At 68.2% G+C, this 20211-nt stretch overlaps 1 protein-coding gene across 1 annotated transcript in view; it reads right to left on the bottom strand.

Moving 5' to 3' along the window:
- The window catches only part of RPTOR (regulatory associated protein of MTOR complex 1), a 100197-nt gene that overhangs the window by 43257 nt on the left and 36729 nt on the right, over window positions 1–20211 (bottom strand). Inside the window, exons 4-6 of the mRNA XM_028519067.2 lie at window positions 14364–14522; window positions 6063–6209; window positions 4096–4271 (exon numbers count right to left, since the gene is read on the bottom strand). Of these exons, the coding sequence (XP_028374868.1) occupies window positions 4096–4271; window positions 6063–6209; window positions 14364–14522 (482 nt within the window). The remainder of the gene's footprint in view (window positions 1–4095; window positions 4272–6062; window positions 6210–14363; window positions 14523–20211) is intronic.

Below are 20211 nucleotides of genomic sequence, written 5' to 3'. Positions count from 1 at the left end.
CTCCCGCCCGGGAGCCCGCCGAAGGGCGTCACCGGCCCCAGTGACGTTCGGCGACGTCTCACGGTTTTTCACGGCGGCCCTCGCGCTGCGCGCGGCGGCTCCGCTCTCTGCGGGCAGGCCCGCTCTCGTGCCCGCCGGCGGGGCCGGGACTCACGGGGACGCTGGCAGGAGCGGGGCACGGGACGGCCCGGAGCGTGCCGGCCCCCACCGGTGTGAGGCCCCGTCCGCACAGGCGCTCTCGGCCGCCCCCCGTGAGCCGCGTGGGTCCGTGCCGGCCGGGCGCGGCCCCCGGCGGCGCCCCCTCACTTCGGTGGAGGCGCCCAGACGCCGCAGGGGCGTCCCCTTTCCTCCGCCCGGCGCGCCGACGTCCCTGTGGGCGCGGCCTGTGGGCGGGGCCTGGCCGGTGCACGTGACCGGAACACCCTCCCCGGCGCCAGCACACGTGGCGGCGTGGCACACGTGGTCGGGGCCTCGGCTCTCGGTGTCCTGAGGGAGGCCGACCGGTTCTCGCCGTTCCTCTCCTCGCGGTGTCGGACGCCGGGCCTCAGGTGAGGGACGCGCGGGAGCCCCCCGCCTGCCTTCCGGGGGCGGGCCCGAGGGCCGGGGGCCCGGGCACAGAGCGCGCCGCCTGGGCCCGGGCAAGGGGGCGGGGGCTGCCGGCCGATGCCACCACCGCGGCCGCGGCCGCGTCTCCGGCGCCCGCGCCTCTCCCGGCGTTCGTCCGCGGGTCGGAGCGGGGTCGCGGGCAGCCCGCACTGCCCTGGGCCCCGTGGCGCCGCGCCGCGGCACTCCCGACCCGGTGGCGCGTGCCTGGACCGCTCTGGCTCGCGTGTGAATAACCGGCGGCCTTTCCAAACGCGCCGTCGGGTCTCAGGGTCTCCACGTCCGCGCCCTTCCCGTCCGCCTCGCTGCTCTCGGTCGTGGCCTTTCTTCTGCTCGGCGTGGAGCGCCGCTCCGTCCCCGTCCCCGTCCCGACAGAGAGCGGGACCGCGCGGTCCGGCCCGCCCCAGCGACCCCTGTGCCCACCGCGGCGCCCCTTCCCGCCGGTGCGCGGGCACCAGGCCGGCGCCTCCCAGCGCATCTGCGCGTGCGCGGAGGCAGGAAGCGCCGCCCCGCTGACGGGCGCGGCGGCGGCGTGCGGGGCGCTGCGCGCGGCTCCCGGCACGTGACCCGCCACTGTCCTGTCTCGCCGTGGCCGGGACGCCCAGCGCCGCCCGAACGCCAGAGAGCAGCTCTGCCTCCTTCCCAGCCTCGGGGGACGGCGTCTCCGGTTTCTCCGCGGAGCACGTTCGCGGGAGGGCTCGGTGTCGCCTTGCCGGGCTGCGGCAGTGCCCGCGACCTCCACGCGGACAGGCACGTGGGCCTCGCTCCCCGCACAGCGCCGCCCACGGGGAAGCAAAGGCGGAGGGCAAAGACGAGGACCCGCGAGGGCGCTGCCGCCAAGGGCAGCCGCCAGCCAGCCGGGCCGCGCCCACGGACACGCCTTCGCCGCCCAGCACGGTCTCCGTCGTCAGCGGCGCCCACGGGCCCCAAACGGCGGTGTCCCGGGTGTGCAGGCGTGGGGCCGCGCACCTGCGTGCGAGGGAGCTGATTAGCCCCGCTATTAAACTCTGCTCCGTTTTGCCCACTTTTTCCCTACCTGGCGTCACAGTATCTATTTTCCTTTTTTTATCCACCTGGCATCCTTTTGATCTGATTTTTTTTTTCTTGCGATGATACAGTGTTTTCCTGCGTCCCTGTCCGTGTTTCCTCTCAGATGCTGCTTCAGCTCACTGAAGTGCTCCCGCTCGCCTCTGGCCCGCAGCCCCTCTTCCAGCCTCCCAGGCGCCTGGCTGGAGACGGGCGTCCCGGGTGCCAGGGGCTGCGCGCGCACGGGCTCCATCCGACCCCAGGGCCGCGGTCCTGTGAGGGCGGCTCCAGCTCGCCTGCAGCTACAGATCGCTGTTGTCTCGAAGCTCAGCCACCGTGTCTTCCAGTTCCGATCTGCCGAGCTCCCTTTTTCTGCCTTTCTTTGGAGGGGAGTGGGTTCCTCTTGTGTGAAAGTGACGCCGTCTTCTCGCACCCCCTCGGGGGCTTTCTCTAACAGACTGAGGCCTGTGTTGTTTCCCATGGTCCGGATCTTAAGTGTCTCAAACGGCCACACCCTAATTCCGTCTCCGGTCAGAACCCTGGCGCCCACTCCGTTCTGGCCTCCACGACGTCCGCAGTGTCCATGTCCGGAGGGCCGTTTCCCTCGCCAGGTCTCCGGCTACGAGGGCTCCCCACCTGCCTGTCTCCGTCCCCCGTGTCTGGCATCCGCTCGTCTCCCTGAGGATGCGCTGTCCTCGGCTGGAACCCCTCTCCTGGGCAGTGCTCCTGCCGACCCACAAGGGACCTCCTTCCTTCCTTCTCCCGCCCGAGCTGTGCCTGCCTGAGCCGTGGGGAGACGGGCCGCTCGCACGCACGACCAGAAAGCCCCCCCAGCCTGCCCGCACCCCCAGTCCTCCCTGCCCCCATGTCCCCTCCTGCCCCTCTTCCCTGGTGGCCCCAGCCAGCCCCAAGGGTTCCGCACCACTTCCGACTCCGTGCTGAGGGGACTCACTGTGAGACCCATCAATCTCATGCTCTCCGGCGGCACCCCGAGGGCTGGGTGGGGCGGGGGGGGTCGGCAGCCCTCGCCGCTCCGTCTGCGTCAGCCCTCCTTCGCAGCAGCATAAATCAGGTGTTTGCATGTCCACTTTTTCAAAGGAGCTCTGTTACAAAACAACATGATATTCATCTTAATTGAGTGCACGTCAGGAGACGGGAACAGCGGGAGCACATCGTCTGCTTCGGGGAGGAGAAGTCCTTTTTCAAGGTGGGCGCGTGCCAGGTTACACAAGCAGGCAGGCTCTGGCGCTGACCCGCAGGCACGCTCGCTGGGGTCTGTGCGGACGGGCTGGGCCTCGGTGAAGGCCCCGGAGAGGAAAACCGTTCGGATGCTGCAAGCATTGTGTTCCCAGGTAATTCCGACTGATTCTCGGCCGAGTTTCGAAGAAAAGACACCCAGTGAGTGTTGTGGCGAGGGTCCGAACCGAGCTGGCACCGCACCCCGCGAGGCCAGGCCCACGCCCCTGTACCGGGCACCTGCCACCTCCCGCCGGGCCAGCCGGCACGACATTCCGAGCTGTTGAGCACACGGCAAGGCTGCGTCATTAACGTGGAAACCCCTCGAAATCCCGACACTCAGCCAGAAGGCCACAAGCTTCCGGACGTCTGTTCAGTCCTGGAGAACGTCCGTCACCCTCACGGCCTGACGCCACGCGACGGCACCTGTCTCACTTCACGGCAGCCCCCGAGCCCACAGGGACCTGGGTTATTCCCGGTCTCTCACGAACGTCCTGTAACAAATCCGCCCTCCGTCTGAGGCAGAGCAGAAGTCCCGGAGCCCACACCCGTCCCGGCAGTTTCTCCTGGGCTCGGGGGAAGGAGCCGCCAGGCTGTCCAGGGCAGGGAGCACCCGCTGCCTCCCACAGGCCTGGCCACCCCCCAGCGGGATGGCGGCTACTGCGCAGCGGCTCTGCAGCAAGCCGCAGCCCAGACCGGCGGTGCGGAGAGCCTGGCAGGACAGCAGGCGGGGGAGCCTGGGATCGGGTGCAGGAAACAACATGTGCGTCCCCCCGTGAGGCCTGCTGGGGGCGCAGGGCCTGGCGTGCGGGTTCCTTCTGCTGCGGTGGAGTGCCCTCCGCATCTTCTCGGCCGCGGTCACAGACCAAACTGCCAGGAAGAACGGCGGCAAGGAAGAAGAAGCCACGGTCTGTTTTAAGTTCTTAAACTACTGGAAGGTTACACTTCAACTCAGGCAAGGAGTTACATGACTTCTCCTTCCACGACGGCCTTTTCTCCTCCCAGAAGGACATCCACTTGCGGGTGCGCCCAGTCCTGGTGCCGCCTGCGATACCCACACGCTGAGCACGAGTGGACCTCACATGCAGCCAACCCAGGCCGAGAGGGGGGGGGCCTGAAACCCCCGCCTGAGCCCAGTGTCACGTCCAAGATCGGGCACCGACACGTGGGCCAACCCCGGACCTGTGCGCCTCGGGGCCGGCGCGCCCTGCTGGGGGAGGGGGGACTCACCAGCGCAGGGCGATCTTGATGGGGGTGGTCAGGCAGGACGTGAACAGGTCGGCCGGGAGGTCGGGGATCATGGGCAGCAGCTCGGTGGCCTCGCACGCGGCCAGCTGGATGCAGTTCTTCATGGACGGGGGCAGCGGCATCTGGGCCAGCGGGTGGCTGGGGTTGATGGCGGCGACCTGCAGAGAGACGGGGATATGGCCGTGGTGCCCGGCCAGAGGGCAGGGTGAGGGCGGGGCACCGGGGGAGGGAGCCCGCCCCCACCACGACCGTTTTCTCGCACTTAATCGTTTCTGCCCTCTGTTTTTTAAACGCTGGCATGAACAGTTGACCCCCCAATTTCTTTCGGTTCTCGTGTAACCATCTACCTGATGAAAGTGTTGAAACGTAAGAGTTTGTAAAAGAACCAGCCCAAGAGCCCCAGAGAACGGCAGACGGTGGGACGACGGACAGGCCTGCGAGGACAGGCGCCGGGAGCGGGTGTTAGTGTCCGCTGTTCGCGCAGGGCGACGAGGGGACGGCAGCCAGCAACAGCGGGGCCGCGGGAGAGCGAGGCTTGTCCGCGCTGTGACCAAAAAAGGGGCGGAGCCGACTCTCAGGCGCACGGGCGGCCGCGCCAGACGACAGACTTCCGTGTCCTCTCCCCTGTCGGGGCCTGGCCAGCCCGTCAGCCATTCTGCCCTCGGAAGGTGCACGGGCATCTTCACTGTTGCGCTCGGCGGAAGGAACCGGTGTTTGGGCGACGAGCCCTCGGCAGCACAGACGGGACACGGGCGTCCGCACAGAGTCCAAAGCGGCGGTGCACGGAGGACACAGACGCACTCGCCAGGCGGGGGCGGGGCCGCTGGCGCAGCGGTGAGTGTGCTCCGGGGGCCAGGCCGACGCACGCGTCTCTCCCGGGCACCCAGAAACTCTCCGAGCAGGTGAGAAGTCAGGTGGGGTGCCCTGGCACTCTCACGCACACGTTGTAAATGTACAAAGTCCCTTTGCAATCCTTATTTCCCGGTGCGAGGAGACGCAGGTTGCCTCCTGGCGCCGTGTGTCTCCAGTGCCCCTGAGACGGCCTGTCCCCAGGCGGCCTGAGCTCCGCCGCCTCCCACGGCAGGTGCAGAGACGCGACGACGGTCACTCCGGCCCTCGGGCCCGTCTTCAGGAGGAGGAGGAGGAGGAGGGGTTATGCCCCTCAGACGCTCTTGGCAGCGTTGTGTGTGAGGACTTAACTCAGACTGTAAGATAGCACACCGCGTGACAGTGGTGCGCACCGAGGAAACGGAACAACACGGGCACCGTCGCCGTCGGGGCTGCGCACGGCCCGCGGCACCGCACGCCGGGGCGTTCCTGCTCCTGAGCCAAGAACTCCCTGCTCTGCGGCCCCGGGCCCCTGGAGTGTTTGTTCCCACGCTCCCCTCTGGCAGCGGGCAGGGGCTCGCACCTGGAGCCGCCTCCCCGACCTCTCTGTAGAGCTCACCGCTGACCTCAGCGTCCAGCGTTCACTGCAGCTGCCCGGTGGGCCGCGGCCCTGCGGACAGAGCGCCACACAGCTCTTGGGTGCCCTCCACGGACGCCCCGGCGGCAACCGTTCTGGCCGGTTTTCTGTACTGAGCTGAGTGGGTGGGTTTTGTCTCGGTTGTTTGGTTTTGTTTGGAAACAGAAGAGAGAACTGAGGCACTGACAGACAAACACTAGTAAGATGCAGGCCCACGTCTCCCCAGACAGATGGTTCCGGGTCACTGTTAGTTGACCTCCGGCCCGCAGAACCCAGACCGAGTCGGCTGGCGCCAGCAGCCGTGTTCAGGCTCACGGTGACGCCCAGTAACGGGGACGCAAGAACAAGTCCGTCAGCTGCCCCCCGCCGCCCGCCCGCCCGTGACTCCCCGGCGCTCCCTCGCTGGCTGTGGGCGGGCAGCACGGAGGCCAGCGCCCCCTCCCCCCACCCCGAGGACACAGCACAGGGCGCCCCCGGGCCTCACCTCGAGCTCCTGCTCCCTCTGCAGCGCGAACTGCCGGAAGGACTTGACGACGAGGCCGGCGTTGGAGCAGTCGTAGACGAAGATGGACGGGCTGCCCATCCACGTCTGCAGGTCGTAGACGGACAGCGGGATGTACTGCGTGTAGTTCTGCAAGAGACGGGACGCGCGGGGCTCGCACCGGGGCCGCTCGCCGCCAGGGCCTCGGCGTCGGGGGGTCCGGCCCGCGGGCCGGGGCCCAGGCTGTCGCTGACGGACCCGGGCGGCCACAGGCGGGTCCGGCCCACAGTGGCCCGGGGCTCGGCTCATGCTGGCTCCTGCTGCGGGTCTCCCACCCTGGGCCCCCCCACAGGGCCCTGGGTGTCACCCCGCTCCCCACGACTCAGCTGATCAAGGGACACGCTTTCCACACACCACGTCCCTGCCCAGCGCGGCTGGGGCTGCTCCGTGCCATCCCAGGGCACGCCTCACGGTGAAGGGGGCGCACGAGGCCCCCGCCCCTGCTTGTCCCCACTGTCCCCGTCATTCTGGAGATAGCCAGAGCACGTGCCCTCGGGGTGGTGAAACACCCCCGGTGAGGGGCACAGCGGGCCGGGCCCTGCCCTCCTTCAAACCACAAGCAGGAGCACAGCCCCGCCGTGGGGAGCGGCCTCCTGGACACACGGCACCGTTCAGCGCTCTCCAGGGGCACAGGGCACTCGGGGAGGAGCGCCCTCCTCTCCCTGGGGCGACGGCGCACATGCTTGCTCCAGGTGCTCGCTCAGCGGAACGTCCCTGGGCCACTCTGCACACACTGTGCTCCCCTGCCCAGCACCGACCCAGCGGCAAGTCTGGCCGAAGTCGACCCCGTGCACTTGGGGCAAAGGGGACCGTGTTCTGGCAGCTGGGGCTCACACACGGCCTCCGGGGCTGCCAGTGGGGCTGTCTGTGGGGCCGTGGTGAGGAGGGACCGGCACAGAAGACCGACAGGCCTGGGGACGTGTGTCATCGAGGTCACCATGAACAGCAAAGTGCCAGCTGCCAGTCACAGCTCGGCGGGCTGGGCCCGCACTCCGTGGGCCCTGGGCCCCTCACTGCCCATGTGTGGTGGCCTGTTCGTCACCATGTGCCGTGCAGGAGAGCACGCGGTGTGAGGCCTGGCTAGACTCCCTCCGAGGATTTGGAAGGCGTCATGTCTCCCCTGGTGAGCCGGGGAGTCCATGCAGCAGGGCCGCCCCAATGGCACCGGACTCGTGGGCGTGACGCCAGGGCGGGCCGGAGGGCAGCGGGAGAGCAGGAGGTGGTGGTCTCGTGGAGAACGGTGAGCGGGGACTCGCTGTGCCCGACGCTACACGCACTTGAGGGACCGGGGACCGGGAAGCCAGGCGGAGCCACGGGGGACAAGGCGGCGCGGGCCCACGGGGAGCTGGGCGAAGGCTGCACTTCAGCTCAGCGCGGGGGACGGCCACTCCGTGACGCGACTGTGCTGCCCCCCACCCCCGACTCCTGCTGCGTCTGCCCAGGCCCGCCCCTCGCCCCCTCGTCCCCAGGAAGGGGCGTGCTCACGGCAAACCACCCCGGACCGTGCGGAGCACGGGCGCAGAGGGCAGCGGAGCTGGGCCCCACGCTACGGTGGTGCCACCGCGGCCCAGACGGCCACGCACACTGTCACGGCCCGTCCTGGACCCTGACACATCCCACGGGGGGCGCAGCCACGTCAGCAGAGGGGGCTCTCCAGCCGCTGCGGAAAGACGGCCCGCTCACGTGCAACGGCGTGGGGAGACGCCAGAGGCTCGGGGTGATTGAAAAGTGTGTCACGGAGCTTCGCCCATCACAGGACCCCACGGTGGTGTGGGGGCACAGGGACCGGCTGTGTGTGCAGCACGCCGCCAACACTGCTCGGGCGGACACGTGTGCTGGGGGAGGCCGCAGCCGTGCACGCTGGGTGGGGCCCCACCTGAGCTGCGGGGGCTGGGACTCCAGCCAGGGAGGCCGAGGTGTGCGTGTGGGGGAGGGGGCCACTGTTTCCAGTGGAAGCTTTGTAAGTTACTTTCGCTTAGAAACAGGGTGCACACCCGCTGTCACAAGGAGGGCACAAAGGGCAAGCCCCAAGGTTGACCGTGCTTGTCCATCCTCTCGCTGTTTGATACGGATTACGGCGTGCACGGCCCCTGCCCAGGTGGACAGCCTTCAGCATGCGCCCCACCGGACGGAGCAGGACAGGCGTGACCGCCGCCACACCCCAGTGGCAACGGCGTGGCGCCCCTCCGGAGCCTCCCCTCCACAGCGACCTCGTGGCCCCCACGGATGCGGGGTGGGGGTGGGGGAGGGGAGAAGGGCCAGTCCACCCTTCACCTGGGCAGGGACACGCGTCCTCAGGAGAGAGGGTGCGGCAGCCGCCTGGGAGGTCGCCGTGCGTTCGCGTGCGGCCACCCGGGTGGTGCTGGTTTGCACCGGGGGGTTCTCGGCCCCGCGGGGGCCGTCCACACGCAGCTGCTGCGGCTCTGAGCATGTCCCAGCCGCGAGTCCCCGTGAGACTGTGGGGACGAGGCGGCTGCTGGTGGCCTCACCGCCTTCCAGGGACAGGCCCCTCGGGCCGCCGGGAAGCAGGACGTGAGATACATTTTAACACGTCACGTTCTGAGAGGTTGTCTTCCGAGCTGGAACCCAGTTTTTTATTTCCTCCAAAATCCAAAGTTATATTTCAGATTTCTGAGGCACAGACTGGATTAATGGCGACTCAGCGAAGCAAGGAAGCCCTGACCCGGGAGGAAAGCCCTCCTCGGAGCGCGGCTGGCGGCTGCGGCCAGAGCCTCCCCCGTCTTGTGCTCGCCTGGCGGCACTGGGGCAGCAGTGCCTCTCCCTGGTCGGTCCTCGGCCTCCCGGGTTCTGGCTGGAGGGGCCCGGGACCCTCCCTGCTGAGATGCTCATGCCCTGTGGCTGCTCCGCCCACCTGGGGGAGGGGTCACCTAGGGCGAAGTGATGGGCACAGCACTGTCCTGGGACTGCGTGACGTTCTCATGCACCCATGACCTCGACTGCTGCCCGCCAGGAACCCTTCTCACCCGCCCAGCCCCACCTGGCTGTGACCTTCTCTGGACTGTCCCAAATGTGACCCGAGGGGGCTCTCCCCTGGTGGGAACTTCGCCTCAGAGTGGGGAGAATTTCACTTACAACGCCCGCTGTGTAAGTTGGGGTCAGTGAGGCCCCCCTGCTGGGCAGCCTGCCCCCCAGGGGCACAGCATCAGCCACTGAACTGCCCGAGGACAAGGACCTCCGGGAGCCGACCCGGTGGGAACAGGAGCACACAGCCCCCAGACCACAGGCCCCCGCTCGGGAAGGGCCTGGGCAGTGGGTCCGGCTCCTGGCTGGAGCGACAGCCCCCAGAAACGCTGGGTGCCAGCCTGGGTGCCGGGGGAGCCTCCTGCAGAGGCAGCAGCAGGGACCAACACCCAGAGCGACCGTCTCTCTCTGGCCCTGGAACACGCCCGGCCTTCCGGGCTGAGCCGCCTGCACCAGCAGCGGAACCCAGAGCCCCCATGAGAGCCTCGGCCGCCCGGCCCCCAGAGCTGTCCGTCGGGCAGTGGGCTGGGCCCCCCCACACACACACTGCGGGCACAGACAGTCCTCACCAGAGCCGCTTTTCTCTGGGAAAACACAGCCAAGGCCACGGTTTCCCTGCGAGCGAGGAAGCAGAAAGAGGTTTTAGATAATTTATTCATCACAGCGCGCTGCCTGTCAGGGCACATTAAACACCAGGTGGCGGCCGCGCCGAGCTCACCTTGGAGGCGGCCGAGTGCGGGGAGGAGGGCACTTTGTGACCCGGCGCCCACCCCGAGAGCAGCAGCGCCCCCTTGTGAGAGGACGACGAGTCGCCTCCCACGGGTCCCCTCCCGCCGTGACCCAAGGTCCGAGCCCTGTGAAAACGGACACGCGCTTCCTGACCTCGGACGGGCGCCTCGGGCGTGCCTGTGCGGCTGTGGTCCGAGGGGCGCGGAGGGCAGGGCAGGGCGAGCAGAAGGCCCCCCCCCCCCCCCGAAGGCCTCGTGGGACCGCGGTCGGCCGGCAGCAGCAGGAGGCGCTGGCCCAGGAGCGTGGGCTGCCGCGGGGGCGGCGCTCGAGAGCTGTGCCGGGCCGCTGCCGAGAAGGCGGTTGGTTTCATTGCAGACGTGACCGTTCTCTCCGTGGGTGTCGGGACTGCGTTGCGCGTGGGGCTGACGGAGACGGGGCTGGGGGCTCCCGCCGGGTCTCAGAGGAGAGTCAGGCTTCAAGGAGCGTTTCCTTGGGGCCGGGAGACGAGCCTCCGACCATCCTAACCGGCGCCTCGGACGCTCTGTGTCTGGAGACCAGATCCGCAGAGCGGGTTCCTGGACAGGGCACCAGAAAGGCCCGGCCCCGCCCCACGCAGGTCTCCCGTGGCTGGGGCAGTGGTGGTGGGGGGGGGCACGGAAATGCCCTGCTGTGTGCGGGGGCCCCGAGCGCCCCCCGTCCCAGCCTGGTGCCCCCCGCCCTTCTGTGCGCAGGGAGAACAGCCCATCCTCCTCGGTCTGTGCGTCCGTCTCGGGACAGAGGCGATCCAGCCGTGAAGGCAGGGGGCGGCGGAAGGGGCGCAGGAGGATGCACCCAGGGTGGGAGGAGACTGTGCCATGGCCAGTGAGGAGGACCCAGCTGGTGGACGAGGGGAGGCCTGAGGGCATGGGACTCTGGGGGCCGGAGGTGGACCCCAGGCCCTGGTGAGAGGATGGGGAGCTGGCGGTGTGGGCTGGGGCGCTCCGTCGTTCTGCGGTTACTGGGGCGACACGCCACAGCAGGTGAGTGGCGTGGGTAAGCCCAACAGCTCTGAGGACTGTGAGTGCCCAGGGCTCCCGAACATGGCCCGGAGGGGCAGGGGGGCGGCTGGTGCTGGTGCGGCAGCGTCGGAGGGGACGGCAGGAGGTGGCGACGGCCCCCACCTACGACCGCCGCCCCCGACTGCCGAGCTCCAGAGACCGGGTTTGCTGGGAGAGCGCCCGGCTCACCCCGGGCAGCGGGACCCCAGGGCGCCCTGAGTGGTCTCATCTGTGGCGGGAGCGGGTGGGCAGCTGGGAGTCTGCACCTGCACGAGACAGCAGCCTGGGGGAACCTGGCCTTTACTTCAGGGGACACCTCTTGTAATTACACCGGGAACGCACCAGGGGCTGGATTGCACCAATCCGCTGGAAGAGTGGACAAGCGATTCCACTCTGCGTGTTGACAAGCTTAAGAGAGGAGGGGATTCACCGCCCGAAGGTTCCTGCCTCTGCCAGGAAGAGCAGACCGCCCCCCCCACGGGCCCCCTTCACGCCTCGGCTCTCAGGAACCGGGCACAGGCTCCGCCCCCCCAGGGCCCGCTCGCTCTTCCCCATTCCACGTCTGAGATGAGACGCTTGGCGAGGCTTTCTTCCAGCGCGCTTCCCAGTCTTCATTGTAAAACTCGCTGCCCTGCCCTGCTGCAGGCAGGTGAGCGTAAAGGAAGGACGAGACGCTCGTCCTCCCTCCCCGCACGCTGCCCTTGCACGCTCTCCCCGGCGGAGGCCTCTGGCAGCGCTCCGCATCCTTCCGGAAACGTCCTCCCTGCGTGAACGACCACGCACTCCGGGGAGGGCATGGGATTCTGGGTCCTGCGGGACTGTTGCGCCTCCCTCCCGAACCGGTCGCCTGCAGCCCCACCCGCGCGGCTCACTCCGCCCACGCGGCGCTCGCAGAGGCCCCGGGGGGTGTGGGCAAACGCGCTCCGGTTCCCGGTCCGGCCCTGCCAACAGCACTGCACGCACGGTCTCCGCGTCCACCTCTGCTCTCCGTCGTGGGCGCGGCTGCCGAGCCGACGGGGCCCCGGGAGCTGGGTCGTGGGGTCACAGCCACGGGCCGGGTGCCGAGGTCGGGGGCTGGCTCCTTCGTTTTCTCCGAGACCCGACAACGTCGTTTCACTGCTGCTGTGCTCAGGGGCCATTCACGTTTCTCGTCCTCAGACCCCTGCTCACACGCCTCATCCTGGCTCTCCCGTGTGTGTGGCTGAAGGCTTCTGATTGATTTATGACAGGTGTGTGCTCGCTGAGGGCATCGGCCTGATCTGCCCACTTCCCCCACGTGTCAGCTGACTCCTTGAACGTTTTTCTTGTAGCATAAAAATGTAAAATTTTTACGTAATAACACAGCTGGCCTGTCTGCGCCCTCTGAACCCTCCAGAGGTCACAGCCAGCTGGGGCTCGGGGTGCGTGGCCCTGCAGTGTGTGGGGCCTGCGGACGTGATCTCGAGCCACGGGAAGGAGCCCGTGCCTCCCTCTTGCGCTGCCGAAGGCACTGCCCCCGCAGGTGGCTGCTGCGCCCCGCCGGTCTGGGGAGCAGCCGTCCCGGGTCACGTGGCTCTGAGGCATCCACTGTCCCCGCCGGACGGGCGTCACCGGTACGGGTCCGCCTGGAGTCCCTTCTGCGTCTGAGATGAACTCCTCTGAGCAGTTCCTGGCTGCGGCCATGAGTGGCTTCTCGTAAGGAACGGGGTTCGAGATGAGGACAGTGGCACCCAGCTGCCAAGGTGCTGGCAGAAGGTCCCACCTTCCGAGGCGACAGGTGGAAGCAGGTGGTGCCGAGTGAGGCGGGGAAGTGTCCGCAGTCCATGCTCCGTTCGGGGGGGCTGGCATCTGACCGTCTGGCCGTTCCGCACCGGCCGGAGTGCATTCTGCTGCTAGAAGCGACTCCACGGCCGACTGGCAGCAGGCGCTCGGGATGAGGGAGGACCCCGGGGCAGCCGCCACCTCCACGGCCCCCCGAGAGGATGCACCTGCGAGGCCTCCTGAAGAGAAGCAAGGACGGCGCGGCCTGTGTCTTAGGAGTTCTTCTCGTTGTGGGTGCGAGTCCTTCACCGGGTTGTGTTTGCAAACATTCTCTCCCGGTCTGTGACTCACGTCTTCCTTCTCCTGACGGGCTCCCACGTTCGGACGGGGCGCAGCAGGCCCCCTCCGGGGTGCTCTGCATTCTGGCTCAATTCCCGCCTCCCCTGGAGTGTGTCTCAGACACGGCCAAGGCGCGGCCACCCTCCGCCGCCTGCAGGAGACGCCCTCGACGCGCACGGGCGCACAGGGTTCGAGCGCACACGGGTGCTCCGCGCGATCCCCGGTGACGAGAGCTGGGGCGGCCAGACTTGGAGACGAGGAGCGTCCCAGGGACGAGGGGACATTCGTAAGGACACACGGACAGGCCGTGACGACATCAGCTGTCCTGAGTGTGCAAGCATTTAACAGCGGCGTGCAAGGCGCCCGGAGTGTCTGCCAGGACCAGACCCGCCATCCAGGCCAGAGAGGTGGACAGCCACCTGCCCATCAGCGGCAGGTCACAGCTGGTAGGTAGCAGCTTTGTCCCAAAGAAAACGCCGGAGGCAGTGGTGGCATTTCTTCCAGTTAAGAAAACCAGAACGGACATAAAGGGCAGGAGTAGTGCCACCCCCGACTCCGGCTGAACTGGCGCCCTCCCCCTCCCCCCGCCGGGCCTCACTCCAGGTCACGGAGACGTCTCTGTGAGGCCACAGGACCGACCCCACGCTGAGTGTGCTCCCCGAGCACTGCCTCTGAACTACGGGGCAGCCGGGGAACCTCAGATACCCGGAAACCCAACAGCGCGCGCCACAAGCTGTCACAGGGTGACACAGAAATGACCCGGACGGGACGGCAGGGAAACTGTGATTTGCCGGTGAAAGTGGGTAGCCCTGAATTCTTGAGGGAGGAAGGAAGGTTTACAATTAAAATCTGAATTTCCGCTGTAAGAAGCTAGAAAATAAGGAGCAACTACACTCGGAGGGAGGGAGAGAGGGAGGGGGAGAGGAAGGGGGAGGGAGGACAAACCAGTAAAAGCGCAGACAGTAGAGGAGGTTGGCGTAGCGAAGACGTAGTGTGTGTGTGTGTGAGTGAGTGTGTGTGAGTGAGTGTGTGTGTGTGTGTGCGTGTGAGTGTGAGAAGACGGACACGGAGGAGACCCTGCGGAGAGGACAGAGGAGGGGAGAGGACGAGCCCCCGCGGAGGAGCGGAAGGGGCGGCATCGCCAGCTGTCCCCCAGACGCGGAAAGACACGGGATGGGACGGACTTGACGCCAGTGAACTCAACAAGTCAAACTGTGTGGGAAGTGCCTCTAAACCCCTCGCGGGAAGTGCCCCGAGACGGGAGCGGCAGTCTGAACGGCCTGCCCACCGCGGGAGCCGCCCTGCGGCCTCGAGCCCCCTCCCCTCCCCTCCCCCCCCCCCCCCCCCCCCCGCCGAGGGCCCGCCCCGCGCTCACCGAGACCTCCCCGGGCGCCCCGCCGGGCCGGGGCGCGCTCACCTTGTTGAACACCCAGATCTCCCCGTTCACCGTGGGCCTGGGCACCCCGTGGCCGTTGTAGTGGAAGAGGACGCGCTCCTCCTTGGCGTTGCGGCGCAGGGACGTGCAGAGCTTCTTCACCTCGTCCACCGTCGGGTCCAGGCTCTGCTTGTACCGGGCCTGTCGCGGGAGGAGGGAGTGGCGAGGCTGAGGCGGACTCGGGGGGCGCCTGGGACTCGCACCCCCACCTCCGAGTCCGCACCGCGGGCTGCTCGGCCCGGGACGGGCCCGGGCACTGCGTCCGCACAACCGGGGTGCGGGTGGCATCACCCGGCGGTTGTGCAAACTCGCTCGCTCATTCACTCGACAGAGGGGCAGGGAGCACCCCCCGAAGGAAACAGGAGGGTTACGGCGAGGAGAGCCACTGGAGACGGGCCCAGCGCACGCCCTACGGCCCCCGGCACACGACTGACACGGCCTGGCGCCACCTGCTTAGGCATGCGCTGGGCACACACTCGGTGACAATGGGGGTCCTGGGGACACGCTGCGCCTGTCCTCCCAGAGCCCGTGGGAGACTCGGGGCTGCGAGAGCTGCAGGGTGACGAAACTCAAACACCAAGTCCCCCAACTTCCTGCAGCCTCGCCCCTGCAAGGACAGAGCCCTCGGGGGCCGGAAGGCAGTGTCGGGGCCCCGCGTGGGGTGGCAGGGCGCCCCCTCTGCAGGGCCAGAGCGCCGTCCCTGAGAGAGGTGCTGTCTGGGGCGGGAGGCGTGAGCACACCTGTCGAGAGAGGTTTCGTGTTTGTCGTTACCAAGTCCAAGCCCACTGTGCGGAGGGGCTGAGCACCCCTCTCGTGGGGGTTCCGCCAGAGCCGTGCCCCCAGGGACATGGGGTTGCTCGAGGGGCCCCAAGCTGATGCCCCCTGTCGGGGGGGCGGCGTGCAGCCTGCTGCCCTGGGCTGGGGCCCTGCGGCCGGCTCTGGCCCTCCTAAACCGCATGTTCCGGAAGCTCTGGGTCAGGGCCCAGCCCTCGACCCTCGAGCAGGAAGCAGCTCTTCGATCTCTGAGCTGGAACCCTCGCCTGTGCCCACGGGCAGCTCCCCGCACCCACCGAGACCGGGGCCCCTGGGGGTGGGCGTGGCCTGCAGTCCGTCAGCAGCTGCGTTTTTGGCCACAGCTGCCAGGTGACTCCTGACGGTCACCGACGCTGACCGCAGCAGCCAGTGCTGTGACAGATGACCAGCAGCACGGCCGCGCCGCTGCCTGGAGCTGCGAGGGTCAGCGGTCAGGGAAACGGTGTGGACAGACGTCCCCGACTCGTCCCGACAAACCACCGGTCTGCGCCCTGGGTGGTGGGGAGGTGGGGGACTGAGGGTCCACACCACCACACCGGCGGCTGGTTCCCTGAAACGAGACGGGGCGGCTGGTCGGCCACACCGCAGCTCTGCGGGGCGGAGGGGTGCGCTCTGCCTCGGTGCCGCGCCCACACGGCCGCGCCCCCCCCCCCCCGCCCAACACACGCGGACAGAGCGGAGGGCCCGGGGCAGCCGCTCTTCCAGCCAGAGCACCTCAGCCACCGTGACGTGGTCTGTGCACCCCAGAATTCAGATGTTTCTGGAAGTCAGCTCCACGGTGGCCAGACCAGGCGCACACCACGCCTGACCTCAGCAGCCAGTGTCACCTGGGCCTTCGGGTAGGGGAGCACCGACATTGGCGCCCTCGGGTGGATGTGCGTTTTCTGGGGTGTCCTGACTTGAGGACGCACAGTGTCCCAGCACGGAACGCTGTGCTGCAGGCTGAGGGAGGACGCGGCCCTGCCACATGCAGGGGCCCCGCCAGGCAGCGGGAACGAGAAGGGCGACGACAGGGCTGAGGTCCAGACCGAGCCCCCGCGCTGGGCCCCAGGCGCCCTCCGCACTGGCCGGCTCTCCCAGGCTGCAGAGACGCCGCCCACAGGAGGGGTCGGGCCCCGACATGCGAACCGGCTGCGCCCACCCCGCCCCCAGGAGCCAGGCCGACCTCGCGGTGCCTGGGCCCAGGTCCTGGCCCACGAACCGCCGGGCACCTCGGCGTGGGAGCGAGAGGCACCCCCTCCCGCCAGGCTCCTCTGGGCTCTGCCCTCCCCCGCACGCCCCCAGCACGTGCGGTGCTGCCCCCGAGACTCGTCCTGAACAGGGGCGCTGCGTTCCAACCACACTCAAGGCCGCGGCGTCCGCGGTGCTCGGAGACGCCGATAAACCCGGGGCCCGCTGTCCCGACCTCGGCTCCGGCAAGGCCTCCCCGCGGGGCTGCCGAGATGACTTGGCCGCGTGTCCTCGCCCGGCGCCCGGAAGGACGCGTTAATAGGCTGGCGTGCGAGGCACTCGGATATCGGGAACATGCCTCCTGGGCTTTGTGGGAATTAATTAATATTTTTAAGGGCTTTGAAACGAGAGGCAGTAAATTAAATGTCAGCACGGCAGAGGCTCTGTGTGGAGTCGCGGCGGCCCGTGGCCGAGGGCCGGCAAACTGCCGGGGGTTTGCGCCGCGCGCTGGTGTGGGATGACGCGGCAGGTCTCTGAAGCCCCGCCAGGCCCGCCTCTCAGATGTCACACACTCGGGGCACAGGAACTGCAGGGGACGCGGCCCAGGGAGAGAACGAGGGAGCGTGCAAGCGAGGGAGGGAGGCGGCCGAGGGAGGAGCAGAGGAGGGCGGGCCTGCCCCATGGTGCTGCCCCTCCCCTCGCAGGCCCCCCCCCCCCCCCCCCCCCCCCCGCCGGCTGCGGGGAGCTGCCCGGACTCCCCAGGCTTCCTCCATCGGGAATGTGGGGAGGGATGAGGCTCCCTCCGGCCCCCCACCCTCCGCAGCAACGGGCCACATGTCCGGTCAGACCCAAGACTCTGAGACTCAGGAGAAAGAAATGCTGATCAGTTGCCTCCCATATGTGCCCCAGCCAGGGATCGAACCCATAACCTTGTGGTGCAGGGGATGATGCTCCAACCAACGGCACCACCGGCCAGGCCATTTTCTCTGTCTTTTGACACAGTTTTTTCAGGCTCCGGTCAAAGCTGGAGGTGGCTCCGCGGTGACTGACTGCCCGCCCGCAGAAGTGTCTGCATTTAATCGCGTCCACCCCCCGCCCGTCCCTGCCTCTCATCTCCTGGAGCGTCCCGTGCCAGTCACGTCGGCTCACGCCACACTCGCGTCTCCACCCCCCACCGACAGAGGCTCGAGGCCCATAAATTCCCAGAACACCTTCGTGTCTCAGGGGACGCGGCGCTGCCGCCCACCGGGCACAGTGATTTGCCGGGGAAAAGGCCTGTATTTCTCCCGGAGCTGGCAGGCCGCGCCGCCCAGGCCGGGTGATTCAGAGCCTCCCGCGCCCTCGGGTGGCCTGCCCTCAGGGGCGCGGCCCGTGGAGGGATGGGGAAGGGGATGGCGTCCGCGGGGAAGAGAGACCGCAGACCAGAACACGCCCAGCGGCTGGGGGCTGCAGGGGGTGGGTGGGGACAGACTGAGGACAAGGGGTTAGACCGACGGCCGACTCCGTGGGAGCAGCACAGAAGCCAAGGACACGGAACCGCGGCTCTGACGCACCCACGGAGAACGGGTGCCAAACCCCTCGCCCCCGTGCACACGAGGGAGCGGACACCTCTCCAGGAAAGTAGGGCACACGAGCCCCCGGCCCTCTCTTCCGCGAGAGCTCTCCTCAGGAACGCACACGAGCGGATGGGTGAACAACCGAGACTTGAGGCAGTCTCCCCAGATTTGCAGAGTGATACAGACGTCCACAGGCACGCCCCGGTCTCTTGGGGACCCGAGTCAGGGGACACGAGAGGGAGGCCCCTCGCGTGGGCACTCCCCGCAGGGAGCCTCTCCGCGTCCCCCAGCACACAGAGCCGGAACCCGGACACCAGATGGGGTCGGGGGCGCAAGGCCGCTGTCCAGGGAGAGCGGATGCTGAAGCCGCGAGTGGCCCCCTTCCCCAGGTCCCCCCCCCACCCCTACACCCCGACGAGCCCGGGTCGGGGAGGTGGGTCTGGGCTCCACCCGGTCTCAGTGCTGGGCGGCCTCCGGGGAGCAGGTTCCTCTCGGTGCCTGGTGCTCTCTGGGCTTATTAGAGGCCAGGCTTCCTGCAGGGCCCGGACAGGCCTGGGTCCGGTGGCAGTGAGGTGACAGGCACAGAGGTGTGCCCAGGGCCACGCTTCCCCTTTGGTGTCTGGACCTGAGCAGATTTGGTTTTTCAGATATAGTGTCTTTTTAAGATTTTACTTACTTATTTTTAGATAAAGGGCAAAGGAGGGAGAAAGAGAGGGAGAGGAATGGTGATCGGTTGCCTCTCATGCCCCCTCACTGGGGACCTGGCCCGCAACCCAGGCCTGTGCCCTGACTGGGAATCGAACTGGCGACCCTGTGGTTCACAGGCCGGTGCTCAATCTACTGAGCCACACCAGCCAGGGCTGAACCCTTGGGTTCTTAGTGGGCCGGTGTCTGTTTTGTGAATTCACCCTTTCCTCCCAAAGGCAAACCCAACTGCTAACCACCAGGCTCTGACAGGCCCGCTGCAGTCAGTGTGCAGCGGGAGTCGGCACCGGGGTCAGGGCACACGCGAGGACCACGGCCTGCTTCGTGAGCCCCGCGGTCGCTGACACGCACCAGGCGCATCGCACGGGGCGATGCTGCCCTCCACTGCTGACACCCACCTCAGCTGCAGGGGCCCGGGGGCCGCACGGCCGCAGGCCCCGCAAGGCTGCTTCTCCCCGTGCTTCTGCGGGTCCTTGCAGACGCCGCCCCCTCTCACCGTCCCCCCCGCAGGAGCCCTGGCCTGTCTCGGTCTCGGCAGCGCCCTCTCCTGGCTGCAGCTCGTCCGTCCCTCAGCACTGTCAGCCCCGAGGGCAGCCCAGACATCTCAGCAGGAGCACAGGTGAGCCCAGGGGCCGGGAGGGGGCCGCCCCCGCCACAGCTGGGGCTCCAGCCTCGCGGGCCCACAGGAGACAAAGGGGGGGGGGCGGGCACAGCTGAGCCGTGGTGGAGCCAGGGCCCCGGGCCGGCGCCCTCCTGCCCCAGCCCCGTGGGGCGTGCTCCTTCGCTGGCAGGAGCACCTGACAGAGGGACCCTCGAGGCCACACGAACTCCAATGCTCAGGAGTGACCCGAAACAGGTGAGAAAACAGGGTGGGGCCCGGCGGTGCAGGTTACACGCAGGGACCGAAGCAGGGGCAGCGCGTGTGCGGCCCGGAGACACCAGCCGCCGGGAGCTCAGAGAGGACGACCCCGCTCCGCCGGCCCGGCAGCGCCGGGCCCCGGAGAGCTGGAGACCAGCCGTGCACCACGCTCACGGCGGCCACAGGCGGGCAGCCCGGGCGTCCATCCACAGACACGGGACCGTCCACCCATGGAGCACCACTCCGCTGTGAAATGGGCTGAGTGACCGAAACACGCCACACGCATGCACACGGACGAGCCGTGAAGCCACCACACTCAGTGAAAGAAGCCAGACGCCCGAGGCCACACACTGAGGTTCCATTCGTGATCTCCTGACCCTCAGCCGGGACCGTGTTTACTGATCCGACAGAGCGAGGAGGGGTCGGGTGGGGGAGAGACTGCAAGTGACAGACACCGGTGGGTGCCTCCCGATGTGCCCTGACTGGGGGTCGAACCTGCAGCCCTCTGGTGTGCGGGACGGCGCTCCAACCCCACGAGCCGCCCTGCCAGGACGCCGTTTATAATTCCAGGTTCCATGTGTGTCATCCCAGTTCCTGAAAACCCCCAGCACGTGTCACACTACCAGGCGCGTCTTTGGCGTCTAGCCCTGTCGGAGCCTCCGCCGCGCTGGCACACGAGCGCACGGTGACACCCAGACTCCCTGGAAGAGGGAGCCCGGGACAACAG

The sequence above is a fragment of the Phyllostomus discolor genome, chromosome 8 (genome assembly GCF_004126475.2).
Source record: "Phyllostomus discolor isolate MPI-MPIP mPhyDis1 chromosome 8, mPhyDis1.pri.v3, whole genome shotgun sequence".
In the NCBI taxonomy this organism is placed as follows: Eukaryota; Metazoa; Chordata; class Mammalia; order Chiroptera; family Phyllostomidae; genus Phyllostomus; species Phyllostomus discolor.
Note: the sequence above shows the minus strand (reverse complement) of the source record. Positions and strands in the feature narration are given on the sequence as shown.